The sequence below is a fragment of the Mustelus asterias genome, chromosome 1 (assembly GCF_964213995.1).
Source record: "Mustelus asterias chromosome 1, sMusAst1.hap1.1, whole genome shotgun sequence".
Taxonomy (NCBI): Eukaryota; Metazoa; Chordata; class Chondrichthyes; order Carcharhiniformes; family Triakidae; genus Mustelus; species Mustelus asterias.
The window spans coordinates 149,755,297-149,771,684 of record NC_135801.1 but is presented as its reverse complement, the minus strand read 5'-3'; the positions used below and the strand labels follow the sequence as shown (position 1 = coordinate 149,771,684).

Below are 16,388 nucleotides of genomic sequence, written 5' to 3'. Positions count from 1 at the left end.
TGGGGCTGCAGTCATCCAGGCAAATAAAGAGTATTCCATCAGACATTTGACTTGTGCCTTGTAGATTGTGCGCTGGCTTTGCGGAGTCAGGAGGCAAGTTACTCGCCACAGGATTCCTAACCTCTGACCTGCTTCTGTAGTGGCAGTATTTAAATTGTTAGCCCAGTTCAGTTTATGGTCAATGGTGACCCTCAGGATGTTGAATTAACCCTGACTCTACCGCACTCTCCGTGTATTCCAGATTTTAATCATTCATTGCATAAAAAACATTTTTCTCATGTCGCCATTGCTGCTTTTGCCAAGTACCGTATATCTGTTTCTTCTGGTTCTCAATTCTTCTACCAATGGGAATAGTTTCTCCCTGTCTATTCTGTCCAGAGCCCACATGATTTTGAATACTTCTATCATATCTTCTCTCAACTTCCTGTTCTCCAAGGAGAATAGTCTCAACTTCTCCAATCTTTTGATATTACTGAAGTTCCTAATTCTTGAAACCATTCTTGTGAATCTTTTCTGCACTCTCCAATGTCTTCATATTCTCCCTTGTGATGCCCAGAACTGGACCCTATTCTCTGGCTGAGGCTGAACCATTGCTTTATCCAGGTTCAACATAACTCCCTTGCTTTTGTACTCTATGCCTCTATTGATAAAACCCAAGATACTGTAAGTTTTTCTGAACTCTTTCAACATGTCCTGCCACCTTCAGTGATTTACACATCCAGGTCCCTGTGCTCCTGCACCCTTTGAGAATTGTACCCTTCCCTTCATATTGGCTTTCCATGTTGTTCCTACCAAAATGCATCATTTCACAGTTCTCTGGAATAATTGTTTTATTTTTCTTTTGTCCATCCATTCCACCAATCTTCCTATAAACTTTTGAAGTTCTACAGTATGTTCACAATACTTCCAAGTTTTGTATCATCTGCAAATTTTGAAACTGTTCTCTGTGCAAACAAGGAGCATGGGAGTAGTCTTCCTTTGAACCTGCTTTGTTATTTAACAAGATCATGGTCGATCTGATAGTAACCTCAAATCTGCATCTCACCTACCCCCTTGTTTACCAAGTATCTATCCACCTCTGCCTTAAAAATATTTAAAGACTCTGCTTCAGAAAGAGAGTTCCAACAACTCACGACTCTCTGAAGAAGATATTTCACATCACCTCCATTTTAAATGGATCTATTTTAAGTGGGCTAGGTTTTAAACAATGATCCCTCGATTCTCCCACAAGAGGAAACATCCTCTCCACATCCACCCATGTCAAGACACCACAGGATATATCTTTCAATCAAGTGGCCTCTTAATTCTCTAAGCTCCAGCGGATACAAGCCGAGCCTGTCCAACCTTTCCTCAAGAAAAGGCAACCTGGCCCTGGTACCTTATTAACTTGAATTACAGAAAATCTTTCCATTACCTCCACATTAGCAGTTTTAAACCCTTCTGCTGAACTATCTGCTCTTTTTTACCATGATCGTGGCAACATCTGTAATGGCAGATGCAAAGTGTTAATTTAATACCTTAGCACCACCCTGGCACACCTCCATGCATAAGTGCCTTCTTTGTTCCCTAATCAGCCCTACTTATTCTCTTGCCACCTTTTTGCCTATTTATATGCCGAAAGAAGACTTTTGGGTTCAGCTTCATTAGCTGCCATATACTCTATCTTTTGCTTCTTGTATTTGTTTTTATAGTTCTCCTCTGAGCCTTCAATATTCAGCCTGGTTCTCGGTTCTTTCACCCATCAAACATCTCTCCATGAGCATACTTATTGTTTCATCTTAATCTCATCTTTTTCATTATCCACGAAGCTCCTTTTGCCCTACTGTTCCCCCTCTAGTGAGAATCTTCTTGAATTTCTTACATAAATTTTTTGGTGCTGGGATGGCAATAGGAATTGGAAAGTTGGATTTTAAGCACTTGCCTGACGCTTTCCTACCTACCTGAGAGATTTATAATCAAAGCCAAAGCCTTTTGGGGGTGACATTATTCCTGGAAAGTAGTGCAAAATGGATGATGATAAAAGAAAATCAGCCGAGAGGTAAGTAGGCTGCTAATTCGCAATCGATGGTTTTTCCAAAATTCTCATACTTGGGCAGGATTTTCGTCATGAGGTGCAGGTGTGTTGGTGGCACACGCCCTGGCAATTCCTCAACACTTGCTGGAGTGCCAGTCTGCCAGCATATTCCAGTCTCTGAGGGAGGTGGCATCTGGGTGTTGATGGCTACTTGCCCACAAATGGTGGGGAGCCAGTTAGGCCACTAAAGTGCTGCCTTGATTTTCCAGATGGGATGGGCTGCCCAGTGTAGCTGGAACCTGCAGATTTAATGGTGTTGGTCTCCCAGTGGCTGGGGAGAGGAGAGTGGGGGCAGTGAGTGCAGAGATACATCCTGCAAAGAGTCCAGCATAGATCTGCTGGGCTGTCAGGACCTAATTGAATGTGGCTCCCTAAGGTAGCATCCTAATTGACAAATCATCTCTAGTGTCTCAGCACAGCCCCTCCTGAGTTCCAGATCCATGCTTCAGCTGGCATGAGGATCAGATTGTGGAATTAAAATTCAGTCTGGTGTGGTTGGTCTTTGCAACTTTTTGCATTTAGCTCTGTCTGGCATTCTTAAATTTTCCAAAAACATTTTAAGAATGCAATTATGGACCCAGTAGGGAATTAGCTCAAGAAGAACCAAAAGTTGGCACAAGCTCAAAATTTGTTCTAATATTCTAAATGGAAACACTAATCTTCTATAGGTAATTGCTGGAGGAAGATTGTTGAAAGTCACCAAAATTCTGATATGTTTTAGTGAAAGTTTATGCAAAATGATAGATTTTGTAAACCTGATTCTCACTGCAGGATCCAAATTAAATATTTTCAAGCAAGGTAAGGTTTGGCCAAGACTGAGGTCTGGAATACCACAGTGGAAGCTCACACAAAGGAATCATAGAACCTTATTGCAGAGAAGGAGGCCATTTGACCCATCTTGTCTGTGTCAGCCCTCTAAAAGAGCTATTGACTTTGTCCTGTTTCCCTTGCCTTTTCCCCAGACTTTTTTTTTAACACATTCATTTTTCAACTATTTATTCCACTTCCCTTTTTAATAACTGTTGTGCAAACTGCTTCCACCATGCATTCTGGTAGGGAATCTGAGGATCAATTATTATTTTGTCACAGTGGTTGGGCAGTGGGTGGAGCTATTGGTTGCCCACCCATTGTTGTCAGAGCAAGGGCCTGAAGCATTTTTGTCGTCAACCTCATTACAAAATTATCAGTAAGCTACAAGTGAAACTGAGGTAAAACCAAATCAAAAATGGGAATGGTGGGCAATGGAGGAGCATGGAGATGCTGGCATTGCATGCATCATTGAATGATATAGCACTGTAAGATGCTGTTTTGTCCATTATGCCTGTGCCAACTTTTTGAAGGAGATGTTCAGCCCTGTCTTTTCCCTTTCTGAGTACTTATCAAATTTCCCTTTTGAAAACTTCTTATTGCATTTGTATCCACCGTCCTTATCACAAGATTTTTCAACAGAGATGTTACACTGAAAACCTTCCAGTTCTTACAACTTCCATATGCAAAGATATTTATAAGATTGTGACAGAGACTGTTATTTCCTTTCTGCCTTCCTGAAGTGTTAGATTGCCTGCCACTGGAACCTGTGCTTTTGCTACTGGAGTCCCACAAGGCAATTTTATAAATACTCCTCTATAGTTAGCCTATCTAATTGTTCCAGATTTTCTTTTCATGTATTATTCCCATGATATAACTTACGTAAGCGCTCTTTCATCTTCTTTGTTTAAAAATTTAACCCTTTGCATCTTTAATTACTCCTAAACTTAAATCTTTCATTACTATTTGTTGCCCCTTGCCCCATCCCCATGTAATGTGATGATTCTGTTTTGTTCTCCCAGCCTCTCCATCTCCTTCCAAATCTGGGCATTCATTTATCTTCCTTTTTCTCCAACGGAGGATGCTCCTGGCTGTGCTTGCTGGGGAACTTGACTGTGTCTATTCCATTTCTCATATCCCTTTCCCTCCCTTCCCAGAACAGCAAGCGGGTTCCCTTCCCACCTCACAATTTCAACTTCTGTTTTAGTATATCATATTTTCTATTCATTATGCAATGTCCCCTGCACTGGGGAGACTGACTGTGGGTAGGGTGACTGTTTTGCCGAACGCATTTCCAAGTGGGCCCTCAAGCTTCTGGTTGTCTTGTCACTTTAATTCTTCACCTCGCTCCTGCTTTGTCCTGTGCCAATGAAGTTCAGTGTAAACTTGAGGAATAGCACTTCCACCTGTCAGTTGGGTGCTTTACAGCTTTCTGGACTTCTCATTATGTTCAACAATTTCAAATGATAACCTCTCCCCATTTTTTTTGGACGCAACTGTTAATAATGATTGTTATTAGTTACATCTCCTCCAGATCCATCCCTTTTTTCTTTGACTTGTCCCTGCATCACTGTGACTTCAGTTATCTAATCTCCACTGAGACTATCAAAGACCTTCTACTTTGCCATTTTGTTCTCTCCCCACCCCACACCCTTCAACATCACCCCAACCTCCACCAACCTTTTCCCTGTTTTTGTATTGGACTAAAACCCACTACATGTCAAACTTCTGTCAAAATGTCATCAACCCGAACCATCTCCACATATGTTACCACACCTGAGCTTTTACAACATTTTCATTTTCCATTTCTAACATCACAGTATTTTGCTTTATTTAGTTAGGATGAGGGCAGGATGTCATATGATTGGGAACGGTCATGTACCAACCGACTCGAGAACAGCTTCTTCCCTGCTGCCATCAGACTTTTGAATAGACCTACCTCGCACTGAATTGATCTTTCTCTACACCCTAGCTATGACTGTAATACTACATTCTGCACTCTCTCGTTTCCTTCTTTGTGGATGGTATGCTTTGTATAGCACGCAAGAAAAAATATTTTACACTCTATACATGTGACAATAAATCAAATCAAAAATCCAACATTGGAACCACACTACCTGACATTGGAGCAAGGATGAAAAGGGAAATAATTAAAGCCTGTGAGTCTTACCTGAGGTGGGCTGCTAATTGATTGGAGGATGATTTTGGTAGCCAATGGGTGCAGGGTGAAAGCCAGGCCCGATTTAAAGATTTGATGGCAACCATTACTCTGGTAGTGGTTGTGCATTGCAGTGGAAATGCAAACAGGGGTAGAGGCAGAGGCCTCGCACCCTGGACATTGCCTCACAGTTTTCTGATGTAGTCTTGAGGTTATATTGGAGGCTATACGAGAGAGGCAGAGCCACAGTGTTGTCCAGAGGACCTATTACAAACTTCTTGCCCTGGCTTCCAGATCTGTAGACACAGCAGCTGAGCAGCTTTGAGGGTACATGCTACTCCTGAACATGGAAAACTCTTTGCCCTAGGTGAACACTAACCCGTTAGTAAGATCCAGAGCCCTAGCACTGTTGAGGACCTGACAACACTGATACATGCAGCAGCTGACTTAAATGAGCAGCTGGTATGGGTGAGGGGTTTGCCTGGCCTTTCTCTCCCTCAGAGAAAAAGGTGTAGAACTCACAGGAGAGGGCACAGACAGTGTAAGGAGTAGATGGTCCCAGCTCGCTATCCTCCCATTGAATGCAGGAGGCGAGAATAGAAATCGCCTGGGTGACTCCATGTGACCAAAATGAGAGAGATGGGAATTCCTGAAGGAAAAGGTGAATGGATATTGAATTCTGTAGGTGAAGGGAATGGAACACCCCTCCAAACATTATTGTGAAACCCTGGAAAACTTCTCAAAGGCAGTGCTCATATTAAATCATTGCCAAGGTTTAAATTGTGTTTCAATTTTCAAAGATAGAATAAGGGGCGATCTTACGAAAAACAATTGAAGTGCCGAACGAGCATGAGAAAAGTGGGAGAGAATTGCACCCATCTTTTGGGTGAGCTGCCAGACACAATTGTATGGCACTTTCAAAAAAAAAGAGAGGCAAAATGTCATTTCCATCAGCAGGGAGGTGGGCAGAGCCTATTCATACTGGGAAGCTGGCAACCGAGCTCTAGGGGCACCATTGCACATGTGGCCCGATCTCCCAGTGCACCGTGTACAGGCCGATCCCTTCCCACTCTCCGATGAAGAGTACCCCCCCCCCACCTTCCCATCATTGCCCCAACCCAGTCATGTCCCCCCCCGGCACTGCTGGTGTCCTGTAGTGCTAGGGTGTACTGCCCGCCAATGTCCTTGACCACCTATGGAGCCTCAATGACCTCTGTTTCCACCGGTGAGGCCATCACGTTCGGTCCCTGTTAGTGGGGACCATATATTATCCTTGCCGGTGAGGACCTCCACTGACCAGGTAAGGACAAGTGAGCCTGGATGATAGTGCCCGGGACACACAATTGCATTGAAATTAACAAATGAATATTGAAGTTTTCGCTGGCAGAATGGAGCTGGTAACATCGTGAGAGGTGAGAAACCAGGCGCGAGCCCAATTTTTCGCCCAATTCTACAGGAGCCGATAAGATCGTCCTCTGAATTTGCTTGACAAATTTCCATGACTCAATAATAGTAACCCAATGAGTGAAGAGAATTTTTCAGAGCAAGTGCTATTTATATCAAGCTTCTTAATGAAGACAATGTTCTAAGGTGCTTCGCTGTAAAATAAGTAGAACAAATGTTGAGTCTAAAAGATACTAAGTGGTGATCAAAAGCTTCGTTGAAGAGGTTGGTTTTGAAGAAGATTTTAAAGGAGAAGATGGGTGAAGAAGTAGATGGTTTAGGCTGGAACTCTCCGGTCTCGCATGCCCTCGATACCATTGCCAGTGAGAATGGAGAATTTGGCACTCAGCCAAATCTCCGTTCACGACAGTGGAATCGGCTAATCCCAGCTGCAGGCAAAGTCACAGAATTCTGGCCTTAGAGTTTGAGAGTGGAACCTATGTAACTGAAGACATAGCCATTGAGAGTGGAGCACAGGAACAAGAGAATGCATGAGGTTGGAGTCAGGGTAAAGTAGAATTCAATGTTTGTTGTTAAGTAGCATATCTTGTGTTTGTTTATATAATAATGTTGATATTAGTATTTTTAAGGTTCAGAGCATTTTGTTGCTATGTTTGAAAAACATTTAATGTTTAAAATTGTAAGAAAACAGGAAATGCTTGAAGCTCTGGCCAGGCAGCACCGGAGGAGAGAGGAACAGGTCAATAACCTTTCATCAGAACTGGAAATGCTAAAAATGAACCACTTAAAATTGTGTTGGTTACTATGCTTTGCAAGAAAGTTTTTTTTCTCTCTTATTCTTATTCTTTCCCAATTAAAAAGAAAAGCAAAGGTATCATGTGAGCAAAGAAAGCCACTGTTGTATGGAACTGTCAAAAGTTAGTGGTACAAGTGATGAAATTGTGTTAATGTTGCATACATGGATTAGTGAGCTATAGCTTGATGCTAATCTAATGTGGTACAATTAGTCTGTGTAGTATTACAATCCCAGTTGGTGTTGCTGCAGGATGGTAAGATCTCAGAATGGATCCCTGGCTCAGAACACCATAACATTTTACTTTTTTAAGAAAATGTGGAGGAACAAAGGACCGCTAATTTTTAACAGCAAGAGAAAAAAATTATTAAACATGAAAAGTCTGATCATAATACAATATAACACTCCACTCTGAAACAAAATGGTTGATGCCGCTCTACAGATCTTCCATTGATTTCTTCTCCCAATCTCCCCAGATGATTATCACATGAATGTTTCCAAACTGCACTCCTTAAAAAGTCCTAAATGCTTTAAAATCTTCTTTCAAACAATGCTTTCCGTCAGCTGATTTCATTAAGAATTTGCTCCAGGGTTTCCAACTATCCTTTAAAACAAAACTTCCACTCTCCTTTTAACAAGGAATCCAGTACCAGGCTTTCCGCCTCTCCTTTTAGGTTTCCTTTGTCTTAAATACTTTTACACCAACTCTCCAATCCAGCCATCAATTTTCACAATTATTTCAAATAATGTCTCATAAGCTGTAGTAAAATGTCACAAACCTCAGAACAACTTCAGATATCTTTCTTGCCACATGAGCCAACTTAATTTAACTTTATCTGTGGCTTTAGAGAAGAGTGCTCTAGTTCCAAGTTACTCTTTGTTCCTTTAACTTCAGGCTTCTTAGAAACTTCTGTTCATTTCTCTCTAGTTTCCTTAACGAGCTGTTCTTTTAAATTTTCTGAACTTATTTTCTTAACCATTACTCCATGGTATGGCTTTCCTTCTAGAAAAATTGAGAGAGATGTTCCCTCTCTAGCCTCCTGTAACCAATAACTATGAATTCAGTTATAAAATTACACTCAAAAAAACCTTCCGACCCCAAAAGGTGTTCTGGTTGCTAATGAATAACTTTTACGTCTCCCAGCTGCTTTACTTTTCACATCATAGCCCCCTCTAAGCACATGAGAAGCACAGCTTGAACTTACCAAGACCCCCACACATAGATTAGGTTTACCCTTTCTTACACAGAAACATTAAGTTAAACCAATTTAAATCTATTATCTTATTTCTAATGTTTAACAATACAACAAATAGGTCACTTAAAACTAATTCTGTTACAGAAGTTTCCATTGCTCTATAGTGAAATAAAACACTCTGAGCATAGATCATGGACCTTTTTTTGTTTTTGTGTAAGAGCATATGATGGTTCTTAATACAGTTCTTAATCTGATTTCAAATGGAACATCAGTATAGATGAATATCTTGATAATTGGCTGTTTTATTATTTAATATATGTAGTGATGTGATGTGGTCATTTTAACCACCATTCTCTTGATGGGAATTGCTTCCTGTATTATTCAGTAGTATTAAGGTGCATCATTTATAAAGGTATAAATAAAAAAGCAAAGCCCACTCCTGAGGAGACTAATATAGTGCAGTTTAAAAGTATCTGGGAAATTAGTCATTCAATACGTTTACCATATCTCTCTGGTTGACAACTAAAGTCTTAACTGTCCTTGCCTGATATAGTTTTACGAGCACTGGCATTTCTCTATTAATTGATAAAGCGAAAAGGTCAATACTTTAGCAGTTAGATGTCAGGATATTCTGTGGCACGGTAATTTGTGGTACAGTAGTAATTTCCTGTACGCATGTAATTTCAGAAGGTCAGAGCTTTTCTGTTCAAGGTCCCTTTTAAAATGGACAGGTTTTAGCTGCGTCGGTGAGTTAAATGAATTCTATTGTGTTTTCCGATAATCCATTTCACTTCCATTATTTTGTTCCCATTTCAGATGATTGGTTCTGCCTCCTGCCTATGCCATGTAATCGTTACGGTCACAATTTTTCTTTTGATTCCAGCTGGAGCAGAAATTTTCAGAGGGGAAGGTAAGGTTGGTGGATCTTGCAGGGAAGAAGGAAGCGCTGAAATTTGCTTTTTATTCAACAACTGAAAATGTAAAACAACTCGCATCTAGTGCCTTTGAGGCTTGGGTATGGCACTATGGAATAATGGTGTAGTTGTTCAGTCTCCCACTCCATTAATAACTTTATTCCAGCTGTATTGTTGTGGTGAGAAGGTGAGACAAAAAAGGTGGATGTTGAAGTTAGATGAAAATCTTACAGTGGACCTTTGCTAATGACATCAGACGGGACAGAGGGGATGTGAAAAGAATGCAATCACTTGAAAAGACACACCCGAAAAGAAGAATTTATAGAATTTCAAAAATATGAACTTGGATTGTCTCTACACCAATCTGTTGGGCTTGTAACCCTTAAAAGGAATGGGTGAAGAGGTTTGATCTACTGATCTTGGTTAATTTTACTGCATTTCTCCATAACTTGAACAATAATTCATGTGAACTCTTTGCATCCCCACACACACATTGCTAAAACAATGAAACTCTTTCAATTATGCAAATATTGTCTTTTTAGAGAACCATCGAACCATAGAAAATTACAGCTCAGAAACAGGCCTTTTGCCCCTTCTTGTCTGTGCTGAACCATTTTATGCCTAGTCCCACTGACCTGCACTTGGACCATATCCCTCCATACCCCTCTCATCCATGAACGCGTCCAAGTTTTTCTTAAATGTTAAAAGTGACCCCGCATTTACCACTTTATCCGGCAGCTCATTCCACACTCCCACCACTCTCTGTGTGAAGAAGCCCCCCCTAATATTCCCTTTAAACTTTTCTCCTTTCACCCTTAACCCATGCCCTCTGGTTTTTTTCTCCCCTAGCCTCAGCAGAAAAAGCCTGCTTGCATTCACTCTATCTATACCCATCAAAATCTTATACACCTCTATCAAATCTCCCCTCAATCTTCTACGCTCCAGGGAATAAAGTCCCAACCTATTCAATCTCTCTCTGTAACTCAGCTTCTCAAGTCCCGGCAACATCCTTGTGAACCTTCTCTGCACTCTTTCAATCTTATTTACATCCTTCCTGTAACTAGGTGAGCAAAACTGTACACAATACTCCAAATTCGGCCTCACCAATGCCTTCTATAACCTTACCATAACACTCCAACTTTTATACTCGATACTCCGATTTATAAAGGCCAATGTACCAAAGGCACTCTTTACGACCCTATCCACCTGTGACGTCACTTTTAAGGAATCCTGTACCTGTATTCCCAGATCCCTCTGTTCAACTGCACTCTTCAGAGTCCTACCATTTACCCTGTACGTTCTACTTTGATTTGTCCTTCCAAAGTGCAATATCTCACACTTGTCTGCGTTAAATTCCATTTGCCATTTTTCAGCCCATTTTTCGAGTTGGTCCAAATCCCTCTGCAAGCTTTGAAAACCTTCCTCACTGTCCACTACACCTCCAATCTTTGTATCATCAGCAAACTTGCTGATCCAATTGACCACATTATCATCCAGATCATTGATATAGATGACAAACAACAATGGACCCAACACCGATCCCTGCGGCACACCACTAGTCACAGGCCTCCACTCAGAGAAGCAATCTTCCACAACCACTCTCTGGCTTCTTCCATTGAGCCAGTGTCTTATCCAATTTACTGCCTCCCCATGTATACCTAGCGACTGAACCTTCCTAACTAACCTCCCATGAGGGACCTTGTCAAAGGCCTTGCTGAAATCCAGGTAGACAACATCCACCGCCTTCCCTTCATCCACTTTCCTGGTAACCTCCTCGAAAAACTCTAATAGATTGGTCAAACATGACCTACCACGCACAAAGCCATGTTGACTCTCCCTAATAAGTCCCTGTCTATCCAAATATTTGTAGATCCTATCCTGTATCACACCTTCCAATAACTTGCCCACCACCGACGTCAAACTTACTGGCCGATAATTTCCCGGATTTCTTTTGGAACCTTTTTTAAACAACGGAACAACATAAGCCACCCTCCAATCATCCGGCACCTCCCCCGTGAATACTGACATTTTAAATATGTCTGCCAGGGCCCCTGCAAGTTCAACACTAGCTTCCCTCAAGGTCCGTGGGAATACCCTGTCCGGTCCTGGGGATTTATCCACTCTGATTTGCCTCAAGACAGCGAGCACCTCCTCCCCTTTAATCTGTAAAGGTTCCATGGCCTCCCTACCAGTTTTATTTTTAAAAAAAGACTAGTTGACTTCAGAGTTCAAATGATCTTAATTATTCTGAAAGGGAACATGACATGGCAAATAGTCTGTTCATTAGAACATTAGTTGCGACATAACACAATCTTCAGTTATTTTCAGGTCAGTGTGATGTAAACCTTTTAAAATCTTTATTAACAATAGGTCTTTTATAATGTTTTTTGCTTTTGTCAAACTTAGATTTGTCAAATTTCCTGCAATAACGGAAAATGCAAGATGGGAAAACAATGTCAAAACATGTTTATGTTTATTTATTAGTGTCACAAGTAGGCTTGCATTAACACCACAATGAAGTGACTGTGAAAATCCCCTAGTCGCCACACTACAGTGCCTGTTCGGTACACTGAGGGAGAATTTTAGCATGGCCAATGCACCTAACCAGCACGATTTTTGGACTGTGGGAGGAAACTGGAGCACCCAGAGGAAACCCACGCAGACATGGGGAGAACATGCAGACTCCACACACACAGTGACAGAAGCCGGGAATTGAACCCGGGTCCCTGGCGCTCTGAGGCAGCAGTGCTAACCACTGTGCCACCGTAAAATGTGTTGCAGCTATGTTTATTGCAGCTTTATGACACCAAGCATGACTTGTGTTTATGTCCTGTCATGAACATAAGACCACGGTCATTATCGAATGAGAGGACAGGTGACTATAAACTTAGTCAATGAGGTATATTTGGAAGAAGGAAAGCAAGGTAGACCGGTGGAGAGATTTGGGAGGGAACTCCAGACCTCAGGGTTCTGAAAGGTGAAGGCTCAGCATTCGCCAGTTGAGCAGCTAAATTTGGGGATTTTCAAGAAGCCAGAATTGGAGAAGTGCAGAAATCAGAGGAATGTGGGATTGTGGGTTTGAAAACATTACATATATGGGTAGGCGTGGGGTTTTGAAAAGATTTGAAAACCAAGATGGGAACTTTAAAATTGAGGTGTTACTTAGTCAGGAGCGTGTATAGATCAGTGAGCACTTGGAGTGATGGGCAAATGGGATTTGGTTTGTATTACTGCATGGTTAACAGAGTTTTGGATGACCTCAAGTTGACAGAGTGTAGGACTTGGGAAACCCCGCCATCCAGAAAATTCTACCCTTTGAACTCCTTAGATCATAAAATATAGGAACAGAATTTGGCCCATTGAGTCTGCTCCAACATACAGTCATGGCTGATATGATTCTCATCCCCATTCTCCTGCCTTCTACCTGTAATCCTTGATCCCCTATCTGTCTCTCTCTCAAAGACATTCAATGACCTGGCCTCCAGAGGCCACTGTGGCAGAGTTCCATCGATTCACCACCATCTGGCTGAAGAAATTCCTCCTCGTCTCAGTTTTAGAGAAGCGCCTCGTCACTCTGAGGTTGTACCCTCGAATTCTAGTCTCTCCCACTGGTGGAAACATCCTTTCCACATCCACTTTATCTAGGCCTCTCAGAATTCTATAGGTTTCAATTAGATTCCCTCTCTCCCTTCTAAACTCCAAGTATCGACCCAGACTCCTCAACCACTCCTCATATGACAAACCTTTCATTCCTGGGATCATTTGTGTGAGCCTCCTCTGGCCAGCACATCCTTCCTTTAGGTATGGGGCCCAAAACGCTCACAATATTCCAAATGGGGTCTGACCAGAACCTTATACAGTCTCAGCAGTATATGCCTGCTCTTGTATTCTAGCCCTCTAGAAATGAATGCTAACATTGAATTTGCCTTCCTAACTCTAACTGATCTTGCATGCTAACCTTAAGACAGTCCTGAACTAGGACTCCCAAGTCCCTTTGTGCTTCAGATTTCTGAAGCCTTTCCCCATTTAGAACTTGCATTTACTAAAGGTGAGGTTTGTGGAGAGGGGTTCAAGAAAACAGTTTGCAGTAGAGAAAATAATCTGCATTCCAGGTTGATCCTGGAATAGTGAGCAGTTTCTCAGAGATGAGAGCATGATCCAATGGTACTCTGGTGGATGATTAAATCATATCCATTCAAACCTGCATCCTATAAAGAACTGCCGTGTCATAGCCAATGCATTTTTGACACTAGTGCTACAGAACGTGAACTGGGGGAAAAAAGTCGAAAGTCATTATAATATATTTTGTTCTGCCCTAGATGTTCTGTATGGAAAAATAGGAACAGATATTACCTTGATGTGCAATGCTGCTAATGACAGGTACTCTCTTGTTAAGTTCTGGTTAATCATGAATTCATGTTTAAAGTGCCTTTCTTGCTTGCTGTATCCTTTTATACTATCATTCCAACTCTTTTGTGGTTGGTATTGTGCAGTAACAGACTTTGCTCAGAAACTGTATTTTGTCCATTATCTTAGAAGAAAGCAAGATGTTGATTGGTCTTGATGCTTTGGCAAGGACCAGAAGATCTCTGCCACAACTTCTGTTCATACAGAGCCTTTAGTGTTTAAAAACTAAATGATGGCATGTGAAAAAAATAGACACTGAGCATGTACTAAGAGGGTTGGTAAAAGAATTGTGTTTCAAGGAGATTTTTAGAGGAGGAGTCACGGAACATACCCCGCCCCCCCCCCCCGGAAAGGGTTCTGAGGTGGCGGAGTGCGTGGGGTGCAGGGCATAAAATTGAGTGGATGGGATTTTCCCCTGGGAACCCACTTGCTCAAACCCAGGCATAATTTCCAGGTTGGGTGGGCAGGGCTTTGGGTGGGAACCCAGCCATTCACCTGTTAAGGCCCTTAAGCCGCCACTGAAGAGCTTTTTCCTGCCTAGCCTCAATTTTTAGGTTGGGAGGAGCCGATACTGGTAGGTTGGGAGATTGTAAGTTTCTCCATCTCGGGTGGGCTGGGGGGGGTGCCTCAAACTGAAGGCAATGTTTATATAGATAGGTGTAGAAACGTGTGAGAATAATTGTGTGGAAGACCAACATTGGAGAAGTTAGTTGTGATCTGTCACATTAAGCATTACAGGGAGTTGAGGACAAGGACTACTACAGCATCATAGCCATGTTCACGGGCAGGGGTGAAGTTATTTTTAACCTTGGTTAGGACCAAGATGCTGTGAGACAGACAGAAGACACGTAGGAAAGATTCAAATAAGGAGTTAAAAGAGAAGTCGGAATTTTGTTTGAAAATGGTATTTTCAATAATTTTGGAGAAGGGGCAGGAAGGTTGAATATGGTTTTTATTAAAGGGATGTTAATGGGAATGAAGCGAGAGAAGTGACCAGTCAACATTTTAACCACGTTAAAAGGCTGATCTATTTTTCTTGAGTTTCTGCTGTGTAAATGTTTGTTTTTAAAGGTAGTCATAGTAATGCAATACTCAGCAAAGTGTTTCTCCTGAAACTTCATTGAATCTGTTTTCCCTGCAACAAAAGAAGTTGAAATGTGAAGTGTTGGGAGAGGGAATTTTACATCAATACTGCATTGTCGATTCTATGTTCGTTGCTGCTTTGCTACTCTTGTGTTCGGGAAACTGAGCAGACATTCTAGGGTTTGGGTGTAATCAATTAGGGTGACATTGTAAATGTGGTACTGTAATGTGGTAGATGAGCAGTTCAAATGTAGATTGCAATAGAATCTGTGGTAGAAAAGAAGTGTGGGGGGGAAAAGCAGAGAATCAGCAAACTTTTCTCAAAGCTATTCACAAAAGATTCTTTATTTACAATTCAGCTGACATCCAAAGTAATAGTTTGTAACTGGAAAGTTTACAGCTATCTGTTCAGTGCCACAGTTAACATTTGTTCTGGTTATGTTTAAAAGGTAAGAAAATTAATCTTTACAATTAGATTCACTTTTTAAAGCTGCCAACATCACAGGAGTGATCACATTTCAAAATATTTCATTGGTTTCCACACCAGCTAAAAATAGGGAAGTTCGAAGCCATTGTCTTCAGTCCTTGCCACAAACTCCATTCCCTTGCCACCGCCTGCATCTTGCTCCCAGGCATTTGTCTGAGACTGAATCGGCCTTTTGGCTAAGATCAAGTGTAGTTATGCGGATGCTGCACTTGGTTGAGGTCATTAGGTTACATTGAAGCTTCATATGTTTCATATGAAGCAATTTTTAAAAGCGGTATCTCGGCCTTTTGGCTAAGATGCAAATGAGCTCAAGTCTTGGAGGAGGAAGACCTGTGCCTCCTCCAATCAGCTTGGCTCATGTAGATCAGGCCCAAGACAGGGTGAAGGGTTGCATGCCCTGTCTTGTCAGCTTGGATCGGAAATGTCTCAACTTGTTGAGACTCTGAATTGGACTTGATTTGATTGAATTGGAAAAGTATTTTAAAAAATTGACTGAGACTGAATTAAATCCTGCACAGCCTTGCGGCTGGATTTTCAAACTCTGCCCTGGGTGGGCTCGGGGGTTGGTAGCCATGGAAACCTGTTCACTGAGTTAGCATGCTGGTTCCTTGATACAAGACTGGCTGATGTATTTTCATTTGAAGCGAGATGGTTGGGGCAGAAGAGGAAGCCGGCTCAATGTGCTAAACTGGCTTTTAAGGCCGTTATACAAAACTTAGCAGTTCAAATCTTCAATTTGGTGTTGGACGAGCAGGAGGTGGAATCCATAAAATCCCTACAATGTACAAAGAGGCTATCCCGCCAATTGAGTCTGCACTAACTCTCCAGAAGAGCATCCCACTCAGGTCCTCCCTTCTGCTCTATCCCCGTAACCCCGCGCATTTACCATGGCTAATCCACCTAACCTACACATTTTTGGACAGTAAGGGACAATTTAGCACGGTCAATCACTGGCAGCAATACATCAAGAGGGAGGAGGCATTGTCAGTGCAGGATTTACAGCAATCGCTGCTGTTAGGTCAGAAACAAATGGCAGCCACCAGCCTAAAAGACTATGAAATGTCG

General features: G+C 41.8%; 1 protein-coding gene across 1 annotated transcript in view; it reads left to right on the top strand.

Annotated features, from left to right (window-relative positions):
• The window catches only part of LOC144498791 (interleukin-11 receptor subunit alpha-like), a 91,219-nt gene that overhangs the window by 14,591 nt on the left and 60,240 nt on the right, over window positions 1–16,388 (top strand). Inside the window, exons 2-3 of the mRNA XM_078220469.1 lie at window positions 9,249–9,342; window positions 13,666–13,726. Coding sequence (XP_078076595.1) covers window positions 9,249–9,342; window positions 13,666–13,726 — 155 coding nt within the window. The remainder of the gene's footprint in view (window positions 1–9,248; window positions 9,343–13,665; window positions 13,727–16,388) is intronic.